This window comes from Dromiciops gliroides, chromosome 4 (genome assembly GCF_019393635.1).
Source record: "Dromiciops gliroides isolate mDroGli1 chromosome 4, mDroGli1.pri, whole genome shotgun sequence".
Lineage (NCBI taxonomy): Eukaryota > Metazoa > Chordata > Mammalia > Microbiotheria > Microbiotheriidae > Dromiciops > Dromiciops gliroides.
Genome location: NC_057864.1, coordinates 63,778,701 through 63,806,561, shown reverse-complemented (window position 1 = coordinate 63,806,561; position 27,861 = coordinate 63,778,701). Strand labels below are relative to the sequence as shown.

At 37.3% G+C, this 27,861-nt stretch overlaps 1 protein-coding gene across 8 annotated transcripts in view; it reads right to left on the bottom strand.

Annotated features, from left to right (window-relative positions):
• Positions 1 to 27,861, bottom strand: part of DNM3 (dynamin 3) — a 592,171-nt gene that overhangs the window by 336,976 nt on the left and 227,334 nt on the right. For 5 of the 8 annotated variants that reach the window (XR_006356236.1, XM_044000106.1, XM_044000101.1 and 2 more), the window contains exons 13-14: positions 11,931 to 11,982; positions 11,068 to 11,097 (exon numbers count right to left, since the gene is read on the bottom strand). Coding sequence is in view for 7 of the 8 variants with exons in the window: in XM_044000106.1 (XP_043856041.1) it covers positions 11,068 to 11,097; positions 11,931 to 11,982 (82 nt within the window). In the remaining variant the exon portion in view is untranslated. Of the gene's footprint in view, positions 1 to 9,411; positions 9,418 to 11,067; positions 11,098 to 11,930; positions 11,983 to 27,861 lie in introns of all 8 variants that reach the window. The other 3 variants (XM_044000104.1, XM_044000107.1, XM_044000103.1) reach the window with 2 other exon arrangements.

Sequence of the window (27,861 nt, the reverse complement as noted above, 5' to 3'; positions counted from 1 at the left end):
TTTCCAGGCCCAGCACTCTATCCACTCTACCGCCTAGCTCAACTCTGCTACAACTCCTCAAATTACTGTCTCATCTCACTCGACCTCACCACCAATCTTCTGCAAAGAACAGTAACTTTCACAGTTTCTACCTTCTCTCTGCTTATTCAGCATTTCAAAATCCCTTGCAATTGATTCCAAGCATTCTAATTAAATTATGCACTTGAAAATCAGCCAAGTTCTCCCAATACCAAGTCTAGGGGCCTCTTTCTCACTAATCTTCAGCCTCCTCGACTTTCCTATAATATTCTACTTTGTTGGCCACCTCTTACTTGATGTTCTCTTCTTAAGTAAGATCCAAATGCTTATTATTCCCCTCCTGTTAATACAGTGGAAAGAATCCTGGCTCCAGAAGTGGCGAATTAGGTTTAAATCCCCAGAGTGATACTTAGTACCTGTGTGACCCTGGCCATTAGGGATGCTAAGTGAAGGAGTGCACTGCATGTCCTCTGTTGTTACCTCCAGCTCTAGAGGTATTATTCTAAGATCCATCGCTGGCCCAGCCCCATCACGTTGTTTCCTGAAATAGATGGCCCACCCTATTGTCTTCAGGGTTCTCCCCACCTCTATCCCCATCACGGGGGATAAAGAAAACCTTTCATGCATCTTCATTACTTGGGAGATAAAATATATGTTCTTTAACCTGCAATTCAAGGCCTTTCACATTCTGAGTCTAATCTACCTTTCAGACTCCTTCCCCTCTATTTCCCTTCATATATTCAATTTTCAAGTTAGGATGAAATACACCAATCATCAGACAGTCAGTCGACAAGTACTTATTGCCTCTTACATGCCAGACACTGTACTAAGCTCTTCATTTCCTAAACTCATCTTACCATTCACTGTTCCCATTGCTCATTTTGTCCAGTACACCTGGGATGTGCTCTCCTGTTTCCTCCTCAAGGCCTATAGCAGGTGCTTCCCCCTCCATGAAGTCTTCCTGGATCCCTTGAGTCAGAAATAATCCTTTCCTCTTTGAAATCTCACAGTATTTCATCAGTATCTTTTTATGTACTTCAGATAATGCATGTCAAATTAATTATTTTGTACCTGTTATGTCTCATCTGTTAGCTGCCATTTATATGGTACTTTAAACATATTGTTTTCAATTTATTCTCACAACAACCCTCTGAGGCAGAGGAAACGGAAAGCTGATGACTCTGGTAGATCATAAGCACCTTGCTAGCATAAGATTATGTCCAGACATGTAGCAAAATGTCATAAAAAGTATCATATGTTCTTGATAAATGTCACTGATTTAATTATCTTTTAAAAATTGGAGTTTCTAAAATTTCTATATCTTTTGTGATTTTTTTTCAGTTTTGGAGCTAACAATTTTTCCTATGAAAACATATCTCCCATCTCAAAATGGGATTCAAAAAGGAAGTAGCAAAAATATTTGAAAAAAACTACTTTCCTTTGCGGCAGCTAGGTGACACAGTGGATAGAGCACCAGCCCTGGACTCAGGAGGACCTGAGTTCAAATATGACCTCAGACACTTAACACTTACTAGCTGTGTGACCCTGGGCGAGTCACTTAACCCCAATTGGTCCACCAAAAAAACAAAACAAAACAAAAACTACTTTCCAGGAATGTGTGTTACCATTTTTGAGATATATCTACCTGTCTAAGCACAACACAAATTGTACTATTTTGCACTAGTGATCATTTATCTGTACCTACCTAAAGAAAAAAAGTCAGCTGGCAAGTGAAAGGGGTTTGCTGTCTCTTCTTTAGGCCTAAAGCAAGACAACACATGACTACTTGATACTGCATAATCCCTAATAAGGATGATAATCCCAAGGTTACTGGGAAATATGAAATTGTAAATGAAGTGATGAATTCCAACTCAGATTAATGATTGAACCTTTAGTTTTCTCATATCTGTTGTAGAAGATCTCCCAAATATAAGAAATACTTTTTCTATTTTTTTTACTACTCTTCTTATATAATATTAGCATATTGGCAATCCAATTCATGCTTCTGATTTATTACCTTGGCAGTGAAATTGGGATAGTCATACAGAGCTATAGCCAGCCTAAGAAAAATGGGACTTTGCTCCAAGAAGACAACATAGTGGGGAGATCACTTCTAGTCCAGGAAGTGAAGTGTGTGCATCCTCTTTCCAGCAATCACCACCCCTGTGTGTCACACCATCCCTGTGGTTCCCTACTGTCCTGGGCCCTACAAATCCCCAGCTGTCACCCCCATCATTGTGTTATCATGGTAACCTCCCATGGCTACCCTTCCTCCTTAGGCACAAGTTAACCCACGGTTACTGTGTCACCTTTCTGTCCTCTTGCCTGCTTTTGTCCTACATGGAAAAAACTTTTAGTCACAGCCCTGATTATACTCTCATGCCTCTATGTTTTATTTTGTAAACGTATACATACCAGTCTAGTGAAAGAAATGTAAATGGAAAAAGTTTTATGGAGTTGAGGAATCCAACTTAGAACTAAAAATAGTTTCTGAGTCAACATATTATAATATTCTAAAACATGTAGAAACGTATTTTCCACCCTCGATTCTATAAAAATCACTAATGTTGAAGAAAACTTGTATGTGCTTTCTTGATTTTCTTATAGACATTTTTATAGTATGTCCTTTTATAAATATCACCTGGAAAATATCAGTGGTATAACCCCAGTACAAGTTAAAGTTCTTACTCAGTCCAACTATATGTCACGAAAAGTTTCCTCATGTTTTTTGTATGTCTCTTGGCTTCAGAATGATGGAACGATCATATTTCTGGGCAGATCAAAGTAAATGGGCTTCAGACTTGGAAAGTATCACTTCCAAATTCCTCCAATATGATCATGGGACTCATGTTGCCTAGGAAATCTATCTATATTACAGTACTACAAAAGCTAAGACTGTCAAAGAAGTATCTGAACTAGTACATTATAACCAAGGCAAGTTTCAGGACAACTAGATACCCAGCAAGCAGGAAGTGAAGATCAATTAGTATGCACGAGGCTGTAAACTGCCTTGGTTCATGTCCTCCAGACAGACCACTGTGTCACTTTGGAACAATCATATAAGAAGGTTTACACAGAACTTTATGCTCCCCATTCCAGGGCTTAGAAAATGCTTCAAGATTTCCTTCTTCCACCTTCCTCATCCTATTCCCAAATGAGAACGGTGTCCTTATGGATGAAATTGAGAGATTCTCATACTATACTAAGTACTAGGGATAGAAAAGAAAGGTAAAAGACAATTCCTACCCTCAAGGAACTTCCATTCTTATGGGGAAGACAACATACAAATGACTATGTACAAACAATCAATAGACAGGATAGTTGGAAATAATCAATAGAGGGAAGGCACTAGAATTAAGGGGGATCAGAAAAAGCTTCCAGTAGAGGGTAGGATCTTAACTGGGAACAGAAGGCCGAAATGAGAAGGGAGATAGCTAGTGAAAGGCTCAGAGTTGTGACATGCAATATCTTATTTGAGAAATGACAAATAGGCCACCATCACTAAAACACAGAGAATGGGGGGGGGGTGAGAGTGAGTAAAGCATAAGAAGACTGGAAAGGTAGGGGGGAGAAAACACCAAATAGAGAATTTTGTATTTGATTCTGGAGATGATAGATCACTTTGATAGCTGAACAGAGGATGAAATAGGGATGGGAGACACTTATGGCATGCAGACCAACTAGCAGGCTATCGCAATATTCTAGATGTGAGATGATGAGGCCTTGCATCAAAATAATGGCAGTGTCAGAGGAAAGAAAGGTTTATGTAAGAGATATGAAAAAGGTAAAAATCAACTGGCCTTGGCAACAGATTGGATATGGGAGGTGACAGAGAGTGAGGAGCTAAGCATGACTCATAGGTTTGGATAACTGGGAGGATGGCGGTAGTGAAAACAGAGATAGCAAAGTTGGGAGGAGGGGAGAGTTTGAAGAAAATCAAGGAAAAAAAATACGAAGGAGAAAAAGGTGATCAGCAGTGTCAGAGGCTTCAGAGAGGTCAAGAAGGATGAGCATTAATATTTCAAAATTATGAGGCCATTAGCAACTTCAGAGAGAGTAGTTTAGGTTGAATGACAAGGGCACATGATGGAAGCCAGTCCAGAGAATTACAGCCAGGTGGGAAATGAAGAGCTAGCTAGCCTAGAAGCCCTTTTTAAATGTCAATTTCCTTTTGTGGGTTGTTCCCCCATTAGATTGTAAGCTCTTTAAAGGCAGGGACTGTCTTTCCTCCTTATATTTATATCCCTATCACTTAGCACCACATCTGGCACATAATAGGTTTTTATAAATATTTACTGACTGATTGGCACAAGGCATCTGGATGACTGAGATGAGACAGGGACCTTTTGGCAAACTCTCCCCTCCCAATAAAATATTAGGGAAGACTCTCAGGGAGAAAGGCTTCAGGGACAAAGTTATGGGAATTTGGAGATAAAAAAGATTTGGAAAAGCTGCAGTGATAATGGAGTAGAGAGTTAATTTGAGAGGTATAAAAAGATTGCCTTGCAGCAATGAGGGACCAATTGAATTTATGCAAAATAAATTTATAGTCAACTCAATTGGGACATTGTCATATTCTTTTTTGGGGGGGTGGGGCAATGGCAAGTCACCTAACCCTCAGGGACTTGCCCAGGGTCACACAATTACTAAGTGTCAAGTATCTGAGGTCAGATTTGAACTCAGGTCCTACTGAATCCAGGGCTGGTGCTTTATCCACTGCACCACCTAGCTGCCCCCATCATCATGATATTCTACAGCTTTGTTCATCAGCACATGTGTAGAGAAGCAAGGCAGCAGGTGTGAAGAGTGATCCAAGCTTGATAGCCCACCAATCCTAGATACAGATAGCTTCCAGAACAGGGCTATATAGTAGAGGGTTAAGCTTTCCTGTGGATAGCAGAGAGCCAATGCTTTTAGCACGAGGTAGGATGCCTCCCTCTGGTGCCTAGGAGCCCTTTTCACCTGAACTTTCTGAGCACAGGGAATTCTATCAGTCGTAGGTCCCAAATTTGCCCTAGGCAGCACTAAGGTGACCAAACATCTTCTCTCCCTCTCTCCTTTCTTTTCCTTCCTATTAGGTCAGATGAAAGTATTGTTTCAGCCCTGAGCTCTCCCTTAGCACTGAGTCTGACGATATATGCATTTCTCTAGAAAGTCATAAGCCCAAGCTTGCCCACTGTCTCCACCTCAGGTCCTCCCTTCCTTATTCTAATTTCTTTATTGTTACTGCTGAGGTTCACTGGGCCTGAACACCAAACACAGAACATTTTAGCATTCATGGCAAGCTTTCTCTTAGTCAAAGAGCCTGGCTTTTAGTTATCTCCAAAATGGCTCTGTGAGGTAGAATTACCTTCAAGTACACAAACAAGTCCAATGAAACGGTTCCAGTCTACTCCCCTGTGCCAGGCTCTCCATTGCCACCTTTGGTCTTCTTCAGTAAGGCCATCATTGCAGAAACAGTAGAACTACAACCAAGGACCCAGCCCTGACCCAACCCTTCCACCCTTCCTCTGGCCAACAACATCTATTGTTTTAAATTCAGCACCTCTGTTTTTGTGGAATAGATGTTCTCACTGAGGAAGATAAACTATTTAAAATTAACATGCTAATTTTGAGCAACATTAGTCCAATTTGGAGAGGAGTATTTTAGAAGGTAGGGGGGCAATCCAGGTGCCCTGGCCCAGGAAAACAGAAAACTCAGGATCTGCCCTCTGGGAGCTTGTAACCTCTTCTCTCAAAACAGGCAACAGTTAAGTCACTGATAGGACCAAACCTAGAATTATCTACTTCCTTTTCACCTTCACCTCTTGGAATCTCTAATTTCATTCATGGTTCTGAGTCCCCTAGATGTTAGTGCTATTTCAGGCCCCAAATTATTGTATGTGGGGTGGGGGAGTTCCATACCTTCCACTTCAAATAATGTAAATAAGGCTTAGACTTCTCAAATGAACCAATCAAAGGTACAAATGTGGAAACAAGTCAAACACCGGTATTGAATTAGTCAATTAAAAGCATAAACTACTTTAGTATTCTGCTAGAGGAGCTCAGTACAATCACACATAAGTGGAACTACATGAGCACTGCCTGAAGAGGGAAAAGGAGATCAAGTAACCTGGAATCATGAGTTAGCCCTTAGCCCTTTTGGCCCCATTTGTTCTCTAAGCTTGAGCCCAATTTTCCCATGGACCTTGTGTATAATAGTGGGAGTTTTGGTGGAGTGGTCTTTTTTTTTTGTCCCAGTTGGTCTTACTATACTATCTCTGTAGATGCCTTTTTTTTTTTTTTGATGAGGCAATTGGGGTTAAGTGACTTGCCTAGGGTCACACAGCTAGTAAGTGTCAAGTGTCTGAGGCCGGATTTGAACTCAGGTCCTCCTGACTCCAGGGCCAGTGCTCCATCCACTGTGCCACCTAGCTGCCCCTATAGATGCCTTTTCTAAAATGAATTAACTCTGACTAGCCAAATGGTAATCAATGGAGAGTGCATCAAATGGGAACTTAAGAAGAAAAAGTGAGAGAAGCAATCAGTCACCCCACAGAACCAGACCTGCCAGTGCTAGTTGGTAGGGTGAGTCCAGGGGTGGGGTTACATAAACTAATTACTTTACCTGCTATATTCCTCCCATAGTAGAATATAAACTCTTTGATCTGGGAATGTTTTTTTGTTCTATCTTTGTGTTCCCTAGCAGTTGACAGAGTGCCTTGTATAAAGTAGATGTTTAATAGATGGTTGTTAGATGAATACAGATAGCATTTACATAGTGCTCACTATGTGCCAGGCACTATGTTAAACACTTTTACAATTATATTTCATTTGATGCTCATGACAATTCTGAGAGGTAGGTATTATTATTTGTATTTTGCAAATGAGGAAACTGAGGCAAACTGGTTAAGTGATTTTTCAGGGCCATTCAGCTAAGTAAGTGTCTGAGGCCAGATTTGAACTCTGGTCTTCCTGACTCCAAGGCCAGAGCTCTATTCACTGAGACACCTAGTTACCGCTAGATTATTTGGGTTAGATGATAGTAGTTAGATGAATTCGGAACTGGTTGAATAACCAGACTCAAAGAGTAGTGACTAATGGGCAAATGTCAATCTAGAGGGAAGTCTCTAAAGAAATGTGCAAAGCTCTGTCCTTTGCTTTATTCCAGTATACATTTTTGACAATGGCTGACAAAACCATCAGATTGTGAAAGAAAGGAAACTGTGTGGGATTACTGATGAGCTGAATGACAGAGAAATTTTGATAGGCTAGAGCAATGTAAGCTGGGATTTAATAAGCTTGAATGTAAAGTCTGAAAATGGGGTTAAAAAATCAAGTAAGCACAGGAGAGGCAGATGTGGCAACACAGCAATGGAACACCATCGCTAAAAAGAAAAAAAAAAACTAATGCTATCTTAAACATCAGAATGAGGGAGGCTTAGTCTAACTGTGCTCAGACAGACCACATATGAAATACTGTACTGAATCCAGACACTGATTGATGGTCACAGGAAATATAAAACTCCGATGCTTCATAAGCTTTAGAGATTACCTACTTCAATCTTATTTTACAGTTGGAAAAATTGAGTCCCAAAGAGATTAAGTGATTTTTTTCCCAAGGTTACACAAATGTTAAAGATGGGATTTAAACCCATGTTTTTCTGATTCTCAATCAAATGCAATTTCTCCTCTTATCTTGCTTTTCCCCTAGAAGCAAAAAACTAAAAACAAGCTGAATTCAAATATTCCAAAAAATTAAAGATAAAATATGATAGAGAAACTATGATAAAGGTTAGCCATAAAAACAAGAAAAACCCATAAAACAAGAAAAAAATAAATGGCCCTCAAACCAATATGATCTCTTTTGGATTATGCAGTGGCAGTGAAAAAGTTCAGGGAACAGGAGCTGAATCATGCAAGTTTTAAATTGTCAAGACATTTTCATTTAACTGTGGGTGCTGTAAATGTAAGGCCTTTTTCCAATGACCAGAGAATAGACGTATTAAATCAGTCTTGACATTCTTGCTATAAGAGAAACCAAAAGAATGGGGAGGTATAGCCAGAACCAAGAACAAACTCACAAGTACTTGTTGGAGGGGCAAAGAAAAATTGGTAGGGTGGATCTTACCGTGAGGACACACTACTTCCTGCTATTTGATTATCACACCCTGTAGTACTAAGGATAATTCTATCGGGAGGGCCACTGATTCAATCAATCCTTCTCCCAGTTAATACAACTGATATCATTCTCTAGCCCTAACACCTTTATCAGGTATGACCATCTCTATTGAATCCATCCATAGCAATAAGCCCTTGTATGCCAATGGAAAGTAAGCTCAAAACCCAGACATGCAATCATCTGTTAACATACAGGAGACAACAGTTCCAGCCAAACACCTGAGGGGAATTTCTTGGGAGGGAGCTGTCGGATGATGGGGAGCAGTGAAGTTTATTTGTAAATGATTGTTTGCATGGTTCCTTTCCCAGCTTCCTGAGAGCAGGGCTGTTTTGGCCTTTCTTTGTATCCCTAGCACATGGAATAGGGTCTGATACCTGATGAAAACATAATGCTAGTTGACTGACTGACTGGTCAGCAAAGGGAGGATTAATATTCATTCATTACATCATTTGAATAACTTTAATGTTCATCAGAAAAGCTACTCTACAAATGGAATTATGTAAATAATCCTTCCAGTCTATTAGTAAATAGTTCTAATAAGAGGCTCCATAATGGGATGCTTACCAAACAAGTTAAACTCAATAAGGCACTAGCAAAAATATTCAACAAACCAAAAAAATGTATCAAGTAATAATAATATAAATCCCACAAAACAATGTGTAGTTGAGAAATGGTCAGGCTTCATGATTCCCTTCTTGCTTGCTGACATCATTGAGTAAAACAAGGAAAACCATAGCTGAGCCATAAATAGGACTGGGCTTTATTCCAGATCAAGAGTGCTGTATCTTATTTACACTCTTCCAACAAGTGTAGAAACTACTGAACCTGAGCATCTAGTTATCAAGGATAACTAGTTAAAATAGGAAGTTCCAAAAAAATTTTTAAAAAAGGAAGTTCGTAGATGCCTCCAGCCCTACCTGTTGCCTAGCACCAAGGCCATTTTGTAGGTGAAATCCTTCTTAACCCTGACTAACCCTGCTCCTACCCATCTGCAGCCTCCCTAGCAGTAGCTGGTGTCATGATGTCATGAATGTCTTTCCCCATGAAACTTTATGTTGGAGGGTCACCCCTGCTAACTTACTTTGTCTTCATAAATTAATCTGGAAATGCTTCCATGCTGCTTACCCTCAGTGTGTTTTGTGAAGCTTGTTCCAGTTGGCAAAGTTGCTAGCTAAGATGCTGAATAAAAAAGTTGCTTTTGTTATTTCAAATATATTAGAAGACAGACTAACCTGTGGCTTAAAAAGAAACATTTCCAAGTCAGGTCAAAACCTCAGACGACAGCATTAAAAGCCAAAGATGAGGTGTGAGAAGATAAATTAATAGAAGAAAACAGAAAGCTAATGATACCTTGTCACAGCAATAGGGCATTCCCGTGTCACACAAACACAAACATCCAAATTCATAAATAAAGAAAGCTGCTTCATTTCATTAATTAAAGCACATCGCAGTCAAACCAGAAAAAAGTAACCCAAAGGAATATTTGCAACATAAAATTGTATAATAACATGCCAGTAATGCTGGAACATATAGTATATGTAGCATTAGACACTACTGCTCTGGTCTCATCATTTAGAATGCTGTGGCTTCTTTAAAAGGTGGCATTCCATGATTTAGTAAAAAAATCACAGATGATTCTGATTTTATTCCTCATTATTGTGCAACTTAGTGCTGCATTTCATTCCCTCTTGATACTGATGAAATATGTGTGCGTAATATGCCATCTTTTATAATGTATGTATAGACTTTTATGGGGTTACAGAGAATTTTTAAAGTTAGAAAAGAGAGATAATTATTCACATCCTAGAATGTAAACTCACTGAAAGCGGGTGTGATTTTTTTTGTCTTTGTATGTGTGCCCCAGCCCTAGCACAATTCACATTGCATAGTAAGTACTTAATGTTAACTGTTTGTTGGGTGGACACTAATGAGTTTGGGGGTTTTTTGCATAAAGAAAAACAATCTTGATTTGGATAGTAGTCTCCTCAGAATAATTTGCTGTAGTTTTATTTTTAAAAAATCACTTGAACAATGGCCATGATGTTGGCATACCTAATATCTTTCCTTCAAAAGCTTTGTTCTCAAATAGTATGGACACATACTTGACTGGAAAATGAGACTTTCTTAGTCAAACTTTAGGTTTCATTTTAGCCCTGTTAAAAATGAAGTCTTCATAATCTAAGAAAAAAGCTCAGCAGAATCCCTTCTGCTCATGTCAAGTCAAAGGTCATGTAGCAGTCTTTCTGCAGATCCATACAATGTTGGTTCTAAGGTTCTCTGGCTTTTCAGGTCTAGTTCCTTTCCTATCTGTCATTAAAAGGGATTAGATCTTAATGCATGGAAAATATCACCTGATTTAAGGTAACTCTTAGCTATTTATTTTCATAAACTTTAACTAGTGAAATGGGGTATTGGTACCAATAATACACCAAAACCAAAAAAAGCCCCAGATGCCAGAATATCTGTCTACCTTTCCAAGAAACAGTTTGTATTTATTGGAAGTATCACAAAACAGTAGAGGGAAATTTATATCTTATAATGATATAGCATAAAGGGATAGGTATTTTAGTCAATTAATGATTTTAATAATTATAAGACCCATGACAATTAGAAGAAGATCAAAGCATCCATAGTGTTAATGGCTTAATACTATGGCACATCACGTTATACTAGTTCATACTTTTAAATCACAGCAAGTTATTAGCAGTGAAGGGATGAACCTTCCTGAGTTTCTTATTTCAGTGAGAGGATGGTATAAAGAAGACAGCCTAGGTTTAAAAAAAAATTAGTAGCAAGCGCTAGTTGAGTTAATTAGTTAAAGACAAACTTTGCACTTGGGGAAGCTGAATGAAAAAGCAACAGTAAAGCTTACAGAACTTAGCTCGTACAATTTGCCTTGAAGGCGGAAGATTGGTTCCCTGAAATAGCAAAGAATTGTGTTTTAGTTAAGAAAAAAGTTTCTAGAGAAAAATCTGAGTCATTTATTCCTTCTCCCTTCAAAACAACGAAAATCATAAAATTCAATCACAGAGGTTCCCATTTATTGTTTATTAACCATTCCTCTGCATCATGACAATTTACATTAGTTACAGAATCTTCATTGTTTTGACATGAAAAGAAATAACAATGCAAATATTCATTATCACACAAGACATAACAGTAACAGCAAAATTTTAGTTAATGCAATCTCTGCAAAGCGCTATGATTAGTCAGAGACAGCTGGTCAACCTAAAGGATGAATATTTTAAAGACCAAATCAATGTTTGTAATTAACATCTTCTAAAACCAATAGAAATTCTGACAAAGAGCAAATCAAGCAACAGCCTTCCTCTATGAGCTGTCCCTTCACTGTTACCAAGCTGTGCAAATGTGTGAACTAGTAAGCAGCACCAGAAAGCCCATGCAAGTACTCACCAGCACGTTATCCTTGAGTTGACTCACAGATTCAATGATCATCAAATTAAATTTAGGGGTAACATAAGCAGGTAAAATAGTACATAGAGGCCAGGAAGTGAAAACTCAAAAAGCTACGCAAATAGCAGGAGTTATTAAAAAGAAATCAAACTGTTAGCAGCACAAAACAACTACTGAAACAACTTGTTTTCCTTCTGCAAACTTAGAAGGTGAAATACAAGCTGCATGTCAAGCAGAATTTGCATAAAATTATTTGCATTCAAAAATTGTCAATAAAGCGATTTGGCTCCAGTTCATTCAAGCATGCGGTTAGTAATTCTTTTTACAAAATTCCTACCTGATTTCCAACTGCACTCTTCTTGTGAACCTGACTGCTTCTCTGCTGGGCACTAAGAAAGGAAAAAAGGAATGTTTCAGTGAAGAAACTGAAGATTTATTCCTGAACAACAAACAGGTATTAAAATATACCCAACCTTGATGAAAGTAGAATTGAGTAATTCTTTCTAACCAAAAGATTGCAGATTGGCATGAAATTCATGAAGAAAAAACAGCTATTCTGAACTTGCAGTAAATGATGTTTATAAAACAAAAATATGGGAATGCTACAGGAAGAAAAGCTGTATCTAGAATCACATGAACCTGTAAGCATTGGTTAAAAGTGTTCTTCTCTCCTTTTCCTTTTGCTCCATGTTTGCTTGCTCCATACTTCAGGACATATAGGTTGATGTCCCTAGCCTCCACATTCATCATTCTTCTCATTTCTATAGTCTTCATCTTCACTGTACCTCAGCTCATCACAGAGGTAGTCATACCTTAAGATCTCATCATAGTTAATAACCATGCCACTAACACACCTATCTCCATCGATCTGAACTCAAAATTTACCCTGTCTATTCACAGCCTCCTGTTCATCAATTAATTAAAAATGTTTAACTAGTGCTTATAGGTTCATATGATTCTAGATACAGGTATACAAAAAATTAAACTTCAGCCTGGTCAGTCTGTTAGAGAATAGAAAAGTCCAACAAGCTCTTTTTTTACATGTGTGAAACTTAGCTTCTATTATTTTAAAGCATTCTATTTGATTATATTAATCTATGTACTCTGCCATCTCATCATAATACGAGAGGGCAAAAAATCAAAAGTAAAAAGACCAGTTTGGTTATTTTGGAAAAACTAGTAAAGTCTCTCCTTTATTTATCCCTCAGTGGTTTATTTTACAAACAATTCTGAAATCTTCATTGAACTTTTCAACATATTCTCAGGGGTTCATGTATTTGAATAAATATTTAATGCCACTAAAGGTAAGTGTTAAAATGATGGAATTCCATGACTCGGTATGTTTCGATTAAAACAGATACCAGTTTTGAACAGTTTCTCTAACAGCTGGTCCTCAATAATTTCATGCAAAAGGTAAGTACACTGTACTTTTTTCATAAGGGGAACATTATAATCACTTTATTCCCTTTAAGAGATATTTAGACAAACTACTGACAATAAAAATTATACCAAACTGGTAGAAAACTATAAGAAATAAACTATACTTGAGTAACTAGCTTTTTTTAAAAAAATACCATTTGGAGTCTTCTATTCAGATAATAAAAATGGAAATCAACTAAAATTCTATTGCTCTAAAAGAACTCTGTTTTGTAAAGAGATCAAACAACTGATTAAAAATAAAACCAGAATGGTATTTGTTACTCAGGACTGGCTATCGTATCAAGACTGTTTTCATGTAAAATGGTTTTACTTGTTTATTTTTAATGACATCTCTAAAAGAAAAAGAAAAGTGCATATCTATCAGCAGTAAGGCAGGAACCCAGGGCATAATCCAGAATCTAGTTGGGCCTTAGACAAAAAAATGTGAAATAAACAAGAGCTCTGAGGTGATCTGTATGTGATCAGTAAACCCTACAGTATGTATAAGGTGAATGTGGCTGTAAGTTTGTCCTTGGAATCCTAGATCGGATCCACAGAGGTAAGGAATTAACCTCATAAATTATGTCTGCTAATATGTTCCTCCTCCCAGAAAGTATAAGGCCTTAACCCAGTTAAGATGAACGTTTTTTCCTGAAGGGTTGAAGGAAATATTTGTAGCATGGTACCTTTCAAACACCTGTCATTCTTATTCCACCTCTGCTTGGTGATAACCCTTTCCTTAGTATCCACCGGAATTTCATAAATCATAGAATTATAGAGCTGAAAGGAATTATATGTCATCTAGTCTAACACCCAGCTTCATGATTGATTATAAATGATCATCTTTTTGTAGTTCCATACCAGATACATATAATAATGGGTAACATCTAACATTTAAATAGTGATCTAAGGTATGTAAAACATTTTATATATAATGTTGTCTTTGATCCTCATGACGCTGTGAGATAGGTGCTAATATTATTCCCATTTTTCAGATACAAAAACAGACAGATTTAAATGACTTTTCCAGTGTCAAAGTAAGTGTCTGAGGCAGGATTCAAACCCAAGTTTTCCTGTCTCCAAATGTAGCACTCCATCTGCTATGTCACCCCCGAGAAATTTTTACATGACTCCAAGGTATATAGGAATATAAAATAGGTATATATAGCTTTTATGGTTGCCAAAATTTTCACAACCTCCACATTCAGTTACACAACCCCATACAGGGTCATGACCCACAGTTTAAGAAGCTTTGGTTTACATTCTGGAGAGCAATTTGGAATTATGCCCAAAGGGTGATAAAGCTGTGCATACCCTTTGACCCAGCAATACCACTTTTGGGTCTTTTTCCCAAAGAGATCATAAAAAAGGGAAAAGGACCCACACGTACAAAAGTATTTATAGCTACTCTTTTTGTGGTGGCAAGGAATTGGAAATTGAGGGGTTGTCCATCAACTGGGGAATGGCTGAACAAGTTGTGGTATATGAATGTAATGGAATTCTATTGTGCTGTAAGAAACGATGAGGAGGAAGAGTTCAGAGAAAACTGGAAGGACTTGCATGAACTGAGGATGAGTGAGATGAGCAGAACCAGAAGAACATTATACACAGGATCATCAACATTATGTGTTGATCAACTGTGATAGAGTAGATTCTTCTCACCAATACAACAGTACAAGAAAGTTCCAAAGGACTCATGATGGAAAAGGCTCTCCAAATCCAGGGGAAAAAAAAAGAACTGTGGAATATGGATGCTGATTGAACCATACTATTTCTTTTGTTTTTGGTGCTGTTATTTTTCTTTTTTGAGGTTTTTCCTTTTTTGCTCTGATTCTTCTCTTATAACATGACTAATGCAGAAATATGTTTAATGTTATTATATACATAACCTATAATAGATTACCTGCTGTCTAGGGGAAGAGGAGAGGGAGAAAAATTTGAAATTGGAAATCTTATATAAACAAATGTTGAAAACTATCTCTACATGTAACTAGAAAATAGTAAAATACATCAGGAAAAAAAAGAGAAAAAAAGAAGCTTTGGTTTAGTAAGTGTTTGTTTTCTCCCCTCCTTTTTCCTTTTGCTCCATGTTTGCTTGCACCATACTTCAGGACATATAGGTTGATGGCCCTTGCCTTCACATTCATCATTCTTCTCATTTCTATGGTCTTCACCTTCACTGTACACCTCAGCTCATCACAGAGGTGGTCACACCTTAAGATATCATCATTGTTAATAACTATACCACTAACACACCTATCTCCCTCCATCGATCTAAACTCAAAATTTACCCTCTTTATTCAGCCTCCTGTTCATCAATGTTTTTCCCTCTGCCTAATTTCTCCTAAGCCCTTCTTTTATTTTCACAGTAATGTCCTGTCCCTCCTTCCATCCATTCCCATTCTCTAATTCCATCACCTGGCCTCACTTTGTTTTGACTTGACTCTAGAGTTGACTAGTTTTGATATACACTGAACTCTACCCTTTACTACTTTGTCCTGCCACTATTCATCCCTGACAACCCTTTTTCTGAGATTCACCCTCCTTCCACAATCTAGGAAGACTAGGTCCCTCGTACTTCTAAGCTACTGAACACTGTTAGAGAAAGGCACACAATCATATGAACTAGGTCCACTACAAATTGATCTTATTTTTTTCTCCTCTCACTTCTGCAGAGCAAAATTTGTACTTTTTTCATTTGCTCTCTATCCCTTAGAAGTTGTTCCAAAGTCTTTCTTTATTCAAGCCTTCAGTACCTTCTCTGCCTCTCTCACAACAAATGTCCTCATGTCTCACTTTATTATTAATTAGTTCCGAGTCCCCCTCTCACTTTTATGTCCATCCTTTCATTCTTTATTCCTGCCTTTGAGGAAGTGGTGGCCCCTCTTAACAGGGCTAATCTATGTACATGAGTCCTGAATTCTGTGTCTTGGCATGTCTTCCATGAACTTGACCCACCCCAACTTTCGAATTCTCCCTATTTTATCTTATTTTTATGTTTTGTTTTTACATCATATTCATTTTTAATATTTCTCTCCCCATCCCCTCCCCAGTAAGTCATCCTCTATAATAAATATTTTTTAAAAAACAAGTACATAGCAAAATCCACCAATTGTTATTAAGCTTTCATTTTATTCCTCCCACCTGCCTGCATTAAGGGGTAGTAAGAAAGAAACATAGAATTTCTATATCACATGAACAGAGTTACCCATCTATTGTTTCTTTCTTCACCGAAGACAATCAGTGCTCACCCCTTCTTAAAGAACAACAAAAACAAAATGAAACAATAACAACAAAAAACCTCACACTTACCTTGCCAGTCCCTCAAGCGGTCATCCAATATTTCGTTACTCTCTCACAACAAAACACCAGTATTCACAGCCTCCAAAATTTTACTACTGCTAACTTATCCATCCAGTTTCACAGCTGATCTCTCTACTGAAACCACGCTCTCATTATAAATCGTCTGTCCTGAGGCCTTTTCTATTCCCAATCATAATTAAGAACTACTATCCTGCTTTGGGTGTCATGAACCCAATCAGTAATCTAGTGAACTCTATGGACCCCTTCTCAAAATCATATTTTTAAGTACTTGAAGAAATTATTACATTTCAGTTACAGGTTAATGTAAATAACAATAACTTTTTTTCTTCTCATCTCAGTTCATGGACTTCCTGAAATCTATTTGTGGAACCCTGCTTAAGAACCTTTGATCTAAGTGAACTTCTTTGTCTATCTCCTCAGCACCACTAAGTTCAAATGTCCTGTCTCCCCAAGCAAACTGTTTTCAAATTCCTATACCTAGCTCTAATTTCCCTGCTGAACTGAAATCATTTGTCAGCTTCCTGATGGATCCATTCTAAATGTCTGTAGGCCTCTCAGACTCAGAACGCCCTAAAGAGAAATCAATGTATTCTGCCACAAACATGCCCCTCTGCCAAACTTCCCTTTTTCTATTGCGGGAATCATCATATTCCTACTATTCCACTTCCCAAGTGGTTTTAAAGCCAAACCAGACCACCTGCTGCTCCCTACACTCGATATTTTGTATTCTTCATATTTGGGACATTTGCACTGATTATGCAGCACTCCCTCTGCCTTGAGTCTTTCCCTTTCCCTCAAGTGCTTAGAGCTTTCTTGTCTCAGAGCATGGAGGGCTATCTTCTAAGTCATCTTCATACCAGGCCGGCCCTTGAGCTCCCTGTCCTTCATCCCTTCCCCAGGCTACATGGCTGGTCCATTGTCTTTTCCAGTCATAAATAATCTTGATGTTGTAAAAGGTATTTGGTGCAATCCCAGATCACCTAAAATAGAGGCACTACCATGTGTGATGCCAGAGGCTTGCTTCTAAGAAATAGGCACAGGCACGGACATTCCATGTTAACTTACCATGTGGGTGACAGGCCTCTTTATTAGGTCTAGAATTGTCTGCTTCTTTAAATCTATCTGACTGATTCATAGCTCCTTTTTTTCCCCCTGTGATGTCTAGGGGCAGCCAGGTGGTGCAGCGAATAGAGTGCTAGACCTAGAGTCAGGAAGACTCATTTTCCTGAGTTTAAGTCCAGCTTCAGACACTGGCTGTGTGATCCTGCGAAAGTCACTTCACCCTTTGTGCCTCAGTTTCCTCATCTGTAAAATGAGTTGGAGAAGAAAATGGCAAACCATTCCAGTTTCTTTGCCAAGAAAATCCCAAATGGGGTCACAAAGAGTCAGGCATGACTAAAACTATGAATGACAAGTAGGGGTGAAGGATTCATTCATTCACTCACTCACAGCAGAGGCCCCATGTAATAAGCTAGGGAAGGAAGATCCCAAGGTGACTGAGAAATGGGCTTGGGGTTCTGGTCTTGTTGTGCAGGGACTGGAATCTCTGACTGGGAGCTCAGGCCATGGGGTTCTCAAATTCCAAGACTTCAGGCCAGATGTTGCAACCGGCCCAGCAGAAGAGGCTGAAGAAGCCAGAGCTAGAGTGACAGAGGGTGGGGGTGGACTTGGGAATCGATGAGACTAGCGCTGGGAAGGAGATAAGCTGAGCTATGAGCATCCTTTCTCTTTTTCATCTTTAGTCTTTATCTGCTAGCTCTTTCCTTGCTGTCCAGCAGCACTCTCAGGACACCCCTGGCACTTAAAACCTCATTTGACCCCGCATGTCTAAAAGTCACCATTTTATATTCTCTGCCCTTTCATAACCATCATTCTATAAAAGGAAGTCTACCAATGACAATTCAAGAAAACAGGCACATTGATGTAACATAGATGGAGTTATGGATTGATCCAGCAATTCTGCAAAACTGCTGACAACTAACCACCCAAAGTCACTAAACTGTGCATTCTTTTTGATCCAGTCACATCAATACTAGGTCTACCCTGAAAGAGGTCAAAGAAAGAGGAAAAGGAACTCTCATTCTGTGTGTGTGTGTGTGTGTGTGTGTGTGTGTGTGTGTGAGAGAGAGAGAGAGAGAGAGAGAGAGAGAGAGAGAGAAAGAGACAGAGAGAGAGAGACAGAAAGAGAGAGAGAGACAGAGAGAGACAGAGAGAGAGAGAGAGAGAGAGAGAGAGAGAGAGAGAGAGAGAGAGAGAGAGAGAGAGAGAGAGAGCGTGCTTTTTTGTAGTGGCAACAAACTGTAAACTAATCATAATGGCTAGCGTTTATAGACTACTTTAAGGTTTATAAAGTGCTTGAATGATAATATCTCATTTGATCTGCACAAAAGCCATAAAAGGGGAAGTGCTATTATTATCCCCATTTTATAGATGAGGGAACTGAGGCAAATAGAAGATAAGTGCATTGGCCGGGATTATACAGCTACTAAGTAGCAGAGGCCACATTTGAATACAGGCCTCTGTGATACCAATCCACTATACCATCTAGCTACCTTTAAGGACATATCCATCAATCAGAAATGGCTAAATAAATTATAGTAGATGAACATAATGGATTATTATCATACAGTAAGAAATAATAAAAGAGATGGATTCAGAGTAACCTGGGAAGACTGGGACAAGGGTAGGTTTCAATCAGGCAGCCACTATGGGGAGATGTTTCTTGCCTTTTCTTTTTGTTGCACTTTTAATAACTATATAGCTGGCATATTCCTTGTTGATTTAAGTTGGTAATGTTTGAGAATTGTGTTGAGAAACATATCATTTAACATTTATTTTCCTAAATATAGCTAAAAATTTAAAAAACCCTAGGTGGTAGTTGAAGGTAGTGAATAAGACTCAAAAAGAGTAACATGCAGCCTATGAGTTACATGTACAGAGTTTGAAGGAAAGGGAAATCCTTGCATTGATTGGAAACTGATGGAGAAGATAAATTCATGGTTTGACTAAATGGATATTTTTTTTAGCACCACTTGGCTGAGCAACTTATATGTACTCTTTTTCCCTAAATTAACTGCTGCCCTGACTCACTGGCCCAGCTGCTAGCAAAAAGAAACTGTCCGAAGCATTGGACCAGCGTCAATCACCCTGTTTTATCATACCCTAGGTATGACTCTACCAAAAAGCAACAATTCTAGAAAATATTTACCACAAGATTACAAATAACATCAAGGAAACTCTAAAACTGAGATATATCAAAATTTAGTCACCACTCCTATCAGCCTGAGGCCCAAGATAAAGAAACACACATGTGTGTGTACACACACATACACACACACACACACACACACACACACACACACCATGCATTTTTCCTTTCCTTTGCTAGATTTTCAATAAAACCATAGAGAAAAGCACTTCCCAACCAGCTCCTGCAGTTGGGGGCTGATGAAAGAAAAGTTCCCTCTACTAAGATTCACAAGTGAGGGTTGTGTTGGAGATATTGATAGTATGAATTGAAGAACAATGGCAAAGAACTTCATATTCTCTAGGATGGTAAAATACACACCTAAGCAATTTGTAAACAGTAGATTCAATTCATATAAGAATAGGAGACATCTTTATAATAAACCAGGGTTCAGTACTTTGGAAGGGCTAAAGAAACAATGTGAGAAGAAAAAACAGGGTAGCTCTGCAGTTTGATGCCAGGGTTCTAATATACCGCATTTAACAGGGGCAACACAGACATTCTGTAGGAGAGAGAAAGAGATATAATGAACACTACAACTCATAGAATTTTCACGGTGCTCATATGACAAGCACTGGAGTATACACTGTATCATTTCAAGTGTGAGAAAACAGGTGTCAGGACATACTCAGCACACTGGAAAACAAACAGACCTTGGTCTGTTATGTGGCATTGAGATATCACTTTAACAGGCTGTCTGGAGCCCATGTTTCCTTTAAAGCACTAAGAGAACATAAATCTCAGTAACTCATAAGCCAGATTGTCCACGTGGGACAAATGGAGGCGAACATGAGAACTTCAAAGCTTACTACACACAAAAGAGTTCAGCTAATAAGCTGGCCATTCTACTTAAATGGTAGGATTATAGAGAAAGAATGAAAGTAAAAGAATAATTTGATCAGTTATTATTTATGTAAATTCCTAAATAAAATTTGGGGTAGGGGAAAAACCAGGATTTGGTGCTTTTTTAGACAAAGAGAATAAATTCACTCCATGATTTTTTCTGAATTATTTGATTATTAAATATAGAAACTATTATAATTCAAAAATCACACATAGAAAGAGCAGGGAAATTCAGAATAAAATCACTGTTGGCAGCAGAAACTTGGCTACATTACAAATAACACACATTTATGACCTATATTTGATAACAGTAAGATGGAGGGGAACATGTGTTGTGTAAATAATATGGTGAAGTTCTACTTCAAGAACAAAATCTGTAGCAAGTTTATCTTATGAAGATCTTATATCTAGGATAAATAGGGAACTAATTCCAACTTATAAGAGAAATGATGGAAGGAAATGAGCAGGCAGTTTTTTAAAAAAATAAAAACCTAAGCTACCAAGAGCTGGATTTTTAAAAAACCATTAAATAACTAATAATTAGAGTAATTCAAATTAGAGAAACTTTTAAGGTTCTGCCTCCTATCCATCAAAAGACAAAAATGACAAAAGTTGTTGGGGTTATGGAAAAGCAAGAGCTGTAAATTGATTTAGCTATTCTCCAAAGCAATTTAGAATTGTGCCCTACAAGTTACTAAAATGTCCATAGCCACTGGCCCAGCTTTGTACTACTATACTATAGTATATGTACTAGTATATGCCCAAAGAGATCAAAGAAAGAGGAAAAGAACCTATATGTGTGTATGTTTATATACACTTACATACACCATACACATATGCATGTATATATGTATATATACATATATATTTTATTATTTTTAATAAAAATGTTTATTTAAAGTTTTGAGTTCCAAATCCTACCCCCCCCTTCCCTCCCCCCTCCACCCCAAGGCAGTAAGCAATCAGATATAGGTTATACACATACACTTATTTTTATAGCAGCTCTTTTCATAGCAACCCCAAACTGAAAACTAAGGGGGGTGTCCTATTAGAGAATAGCTAAACAATAGTTTATGAATAGAATAGAATGTTATTGTGCCACAAGAAATTTTTAAATAGGCACTTTCAAAGTATGCTGCAAAGACTTTTATGAACTGATGCAGATCAAAGCAAGTACAACTCAGAGAGAGAACAATTAATACGACAGTCTTATGAAGAAAAACAGCTTTGAAAGACAGACTTTTGCCTAATACAATGATAAACCATGAGTACAGAAGACTGAAAAAAGAAACATACCATTCACATTCTGCTAAGAGAGGAAAAGAACTTAAAATGCAGAGAAAAAAAGGTTTGGGGGCAGAGCCAATGCGGGGATTTATTTTCCCAGACTACGATGCGGGTTTTATTTGAAAGATTTTTTTTTTCAATTTGGGGGTCCAATTGGAGGGACAGAATAAATGAAAGTTGTCTGTAAGTGAGAACCATACTGAAAGATGCAAGTATCCTTAAAAAGGAAAAGAAAAAATAAATGTTTGTATTATATTAATAAAAGCTAGATTAGTAAGGAGCAGATCTACCCACCATAGAAATAAAAAGACTAAGTCCATAATTGTCTATATATTCTAATTTGGAGATTTTAAAATGCCCATTATAACACGAATTAGCCTTGAAATTTCAGTTTTAAGGGACAATGAAAAGATTCTGAATATATAAATTGTAAATCCTCATTCAGTCATTTCTTCTTTGATAACAGGAATTTAACTATCTCTCTTTTACTTTAGAATTTATAAAATGGTTCCCTCACAATAGACCTATGAAATAAATGCATGTCTTAAAAATAATAGCATATTTTACACGTTGATTTACTTTGCAAAGCTTTCTATATGAGACACGAAATCAAAAGAATATCAGATTAATAAGGGATCCCAGAGAGCATTAATCCAAATTCAGACATGAACAGGCATCTCTACAATATAATCAACAAGAGGTCCTCCAGACTTTGCCTGAAGAACTCCAATAAAGGACAGTCCAGCCCACTTCAAAATTCCTCTTTTAAATAGTTCTAATTATGAGGATCTTTTTCCTTACACAACCATCACAGAATCTTAGAGTTGGAAGCATCCTCAGTGACCAAGTAGTGCCACCTTTACAAGTAAGGAGTTACCACTCTAGCATGCCTCATTAGTGCTCATCCAGCTTCTGCTTTCAGAATGCCAAGGAAGAGAAAATCTTACCCATCCAAGCAACTCAGTCTTCATATCGAGCCTAAATTTGCCTCTTTGCAACTTTTACTCATTGTTCCTGGCTCTGTCTTCTGGGACCAACAGAATGTCTAACACTTATTCCACATGAAAGAGTTTAAAGTGCTCAAACACAACTATCATAACCCCCCAAAATAGGCTCTTCTTCATCATAAGCATTCCCAGTTCTTTCAACACCTTCCTAATTAAAAGGACTCAAGTTCCTTCATCATCTGAATTGTCATCTTCTCTAATCTCTCTACCTTATCAATGCCATTATTAAATTGTGACCCCAGAACTTATCATAATATTCCAGATGTAAACTAACAAGAAAGTCCATAATCATGCCTCTCAATGCAATCAAATATTCTTTGGCTTTTGTGGCTACCACATCATACAGGTGGTTGATATTACACTTTCAGTCCACTAAAATATACAGATATTTTTAAATTGTTGTTTAACCTTGTCTACCCCATCTTGCACTAGTAAAGTTGATTTTTTTTACCCACAAGAAAGACTTCATATTAATCCCTATTGAATTTCATTTGATAGGTTCCATATAATGTTATGGCTAGTCAAGATCTTTTTTGGATCCTGATCCTATTACCCAGTATATTAGCTATTTATCATAGCTTTGCATCATCTATCATTTGATAAGCAAGTCATCCATGCCTTTACCTCAAACTCAAATAGAAATGGGTCCCTGAGGGAGCATATTGACTTAGAAAACCACAAATTAATATTATCTATGTTCTATTGTATTTTTTAAAAACATTTCCCAATTACTTTTTAATCTGGTGTGAGATGCACTGGGGAATTTTTCAAGCTTTGAGTTTGATACCTCTAATATAAATCATTGATAAAAATGTTAACTAGTTCAGAGCCAAGCACAGATTCCTGAAGACCTCCACTGCAGACAACCTACAACGTTGACATGGAGTTATTAAACTCTTTGAGTTTAGCCATTGAACCAGTACTAAATTTATCTAACTATATTATCACCTTAATCAAATGTATCCATCTTTACCATAAGAGAATTATGAGCTAGTTTTATCAAATACTTTGCTAAAATTTGGATAATATCACTCATCATATCTACTAGTTTAATAGCCTAATCAGAAATAATGAAGTAAGAACGATTTTATATTAATCTGAAGAAGGACATGGCATTGAAATGAATAGGCAATTTGGAGTTTATCTGATATGCCACTATAATGGAATTCCAGTTCTCAGGTCAAAAATGACCACTGCACAATGCATATCAATATCTATACTTCTCATACGCAATGTTCTCTTAACATTAATGTGCAGTTCATATCATGAGTGACTACAAGTAAAAGGGGCAATAAAGATCATTTTCTGTAGGGGATTTTCTTCAGCATGAACCATAGTTGACACACAGATTTCAGATGTATGATATTTCATCCACTTAACTGTCAAAGGAAAGACACTTAGGGGCACTGATATCAAAATAAATGAAAGGGTTTCTGAACACAGGCTCTCATCCCTCCTTATCTCCTTTTCCCCCAACACCAGATTAGAATCAGAAGATTCCTGCACTTGCTTTAAGATGGCATTAATTGTCACTACATACATCATATAGAACATTATATAGTCATTATAGTAACTGAAAATATATATCCTCATTGTTTTAGCATCAAGTTATAAATGGGCTGATTTTTATTAAATATACATACATACATATATATAGACATACATATTATATATACATAGATATCCATACATAAATATAGAAATGTAAAATGCAAGTTCATTTCACCTAGAAGCAGCGAGGTGTTACAGTGCACAAAGCATTGGACCTAGAATGAGAAAGACTTGAATTCAAATACAGCCTCAGACACCTCTGTCTGCTTTGGTTTTCTCTTATACAAAATGGGGACAATATCCACACCTATTTCCCAGGATTATTGTGTGGAGAAAATGAAATATTTGTAAAGTGCTTTGCAAACATTAAAGCACTATGTTGTTAGATATTATTTCTTTGCTCACATTATACAAAAGAATACTGTAGATATAGTTTTCTGAAACATAGACAGCTTCAAACAACAGTTGCAGTGAAGTTTCTAGGAAGTGGAGCCACAGCGGATGTCTACTGTAAATGTCACTCTTTAGCTTTTTTTCAGATTAGAAGGATTAGAAGGTACAGGAAAGATCCCCATTATCTTCTCTATTCCCTCTTGGGTCTTTGCTTTTCTATGGATCAGACTATAAAGATTTTGCCTAGGACAAAGTTATATTCTGTATTTCCCTCTTTATTTATAGTCTGCCATTGAAGTGTAAAGACTAGATAGATGATAAGAATGTCAATATTGGTCCCAACTACTTAATTCAATGTAACTATTTTTAAATTTCAATTTTATTTTTTGTTAAATTTTACTTTCAGAACTGTCCCCCTCCCTCCCCACACTGCACTAGAGAAGGCTATTATTTAATATGTGTGTATACACACACATACACACACACACACACATATATATATACATGTATACATATAAAGGTACATATATATACACAAATATAGTTAAAACCATACTCTACATACTTCTGTGTATCAGTTCTTTCTCTGGAGGTGGATAGCATCTTCCCTCACAGGTCCTTTGTAGTTGATTTGAGTATTTGTAATACTCAATAGCTTAGTCATTCACAATTATTCTTCGAAAAATATTGCTATTACTGCATACAATGATCTCTTGGTTCTGCTCATTTCACTCTTCATTATTTCATGCAAATCTTTCCATGTTTTTTTTTAAATCAACCTGCTCATCATTTCTTATAGCACAGTAGTATTCCATCACTATCATATACCACAACTTGTTTAGCTATTCTGCAATTGATGGGCCTCCCCTCAATTTCCCACAAAAAGAACTGCTATAAATATTTTAGAACATAAAGGTTCTTCTCCTTTTTCCCTGATCACTTTGGGAAACAGACCTATGTAACTATTAATTTGGAAAATTTATGAAAGTTATTTTGTAGCTTCCATCTGCTGAAATCGCTCCCAGGGTGGGAAGAAGTAGGCTTGAAGTGACACAACGAACTCACTACTTCTTAATCCTCTTTGGAACCAGAAAATAATCCTTCTAACCAAAACAGCAGACCACACACGTCAACTCAAACAACACGAGGAAAAAGAATAATTAACAATTGAACTGGTGAAATGAGCTGAAAATGTCCTACTCACTGGCCTGGCAGGTTTATTTGTTCATTTGCTTTGTTTTTTGTTTTTAAAGAGCAAGGTACAAAACCAACGCCAGCTGCCCTTTGGCTGTCCTGCTCTAGACACTATTTTAAATGGCAGAGATATTTTCTTAAGCAGCCAGGAGGTCATAGGTCAACTGTTCCTTTTGCTTTGAACTTTTCTGCAAAATTCTCACTTGATTGAGGCTAAAACTTGTTCTTATAATTATAGGAAAGGAAACCATTGATTTCTGTAGTAAATATGCAGTTTAACTTGGCAATATCTTTTAATTCATCATCTTTGCTTATAAATTTGAAGATATTTCCTACACAAAGATTCCCATAATACCAACATAACAGCGGCATGTGGATTTTGTGGCAGAGCCTGACCCTGGATATGAATTGCTACCTAGCAGTTTGCGTCTCAGGAAATTCTGGCACAAGAAAAACTATTTCTCATCCAACAAGGGCAGTTCTAGGCCTGGCACCACTAAGTCTCACACCAATGGCAAAAGGGACCTACCACCCTACAGGACATGGTCATCTTCCCTTACTCTGAACCAGACCCATGGCTTGTTTGTGATCAATCTACACTGGCTTTTTGGTTTCACTTTTTTAGTTATTTTCCAACCATCTCCTTATTGATCTGTTCTAGAATTTCCCAGGAATTGAAGTGAAGCACACTGCTCTATAGTTTGAAGATTTCTTTTTTTTTTAAACATTGGGACATTCATCTTTCTACACTTTTGCAGCACCTCTCTTCTTCTTCTTCACTATTTAAAATATCGCTGACACTGACTCAGTGATCATACCTGACAGTTCTTTCACTGTCTAAGAATTCAGTCACATCTGGCTAGGCCCCCTGAATTCATCCGGGACAGCTAAGTCCTCTGTTACTAGCTCCATATTTAGGTTGTTTATCAAGTGCTTTCACCAGAAGCTAGGGAAAAAGAAGAAACACTGAGGAAAGGCAGCTATATTAATCTACTAGAAGATAGAAAAGCTATAACATGCCCAATAAGAACATCTTGAGGATGTCAGCAAAATGACTTCCAGAAGCTGTGAATTGTCCTACTGCCATGTGCACTATCTAAATTTGAATCCATCTATTCTGGGTTTTAACAGTAGGTGGGGGAGTATGTCACAGAACTTTGGGACAATGGAATATACCACATTCTTCCTATAGCACCTTAGTAAATATCTACTTCTAAAACCTAAGTTTCATGATCTTAATTAGTAACTGTTATATATTACCAGTGGGGGTTCATTACATGAAAATATTAAAAAGATACCTCAATCCCTTAGAGCTACTCCTAGAACTAGGAGAGAAAATATAGCATTCGAGCTCTGAGGACCCAACTAGTTGAAGTTAGAAAAGTAAGAGAATGCCTTGTATGTCCACTCTTCTGGGAACCAAATGATACATAAAGGAGAGAGTATATCTTGTTTCAGATGGATTTAAAAAAAAAAAAAACTTCTTTCCTCACTATATTTTCTTCTGCTTCTCTGTGTTTCCTTCTGAACTTCCTTTTCTTTTCTTCTGTGCATTTTTAAAAAGTGTTAATGACCCTCTTTGTGGCATTTCTATTGCAATCACACTCCCCATAAAATATTTCTGTTAAAAGTGAGGTATACAAGATATATAAGAAACTAACACTAACATACAGGAACAAGAGCCATTTCCCAATGGATAAGAAATCAAAAGAGATAAACAGTTCTCAAAAAGAACTACAAATTATCAATCACCATATCAAAGACTTTTCCAAATCACTAATAAAAAGAGAAATGTACATTGAAACAACTATGAGTTTTCAACCTCCAAGAAATTGACAAAGATGAAAATAGTCATTTTTTGAAAGTTTGTGATAAGAAAACTACACTAATATGTTGGTGAAGCTATAAATTGGTCACTATTCTGGAAAGCAATTTAGAATCCTTCTAATAAAGTGATTGAAATATCTATAACTTTTGACCCATAAATACTAAGTAAAAGAACT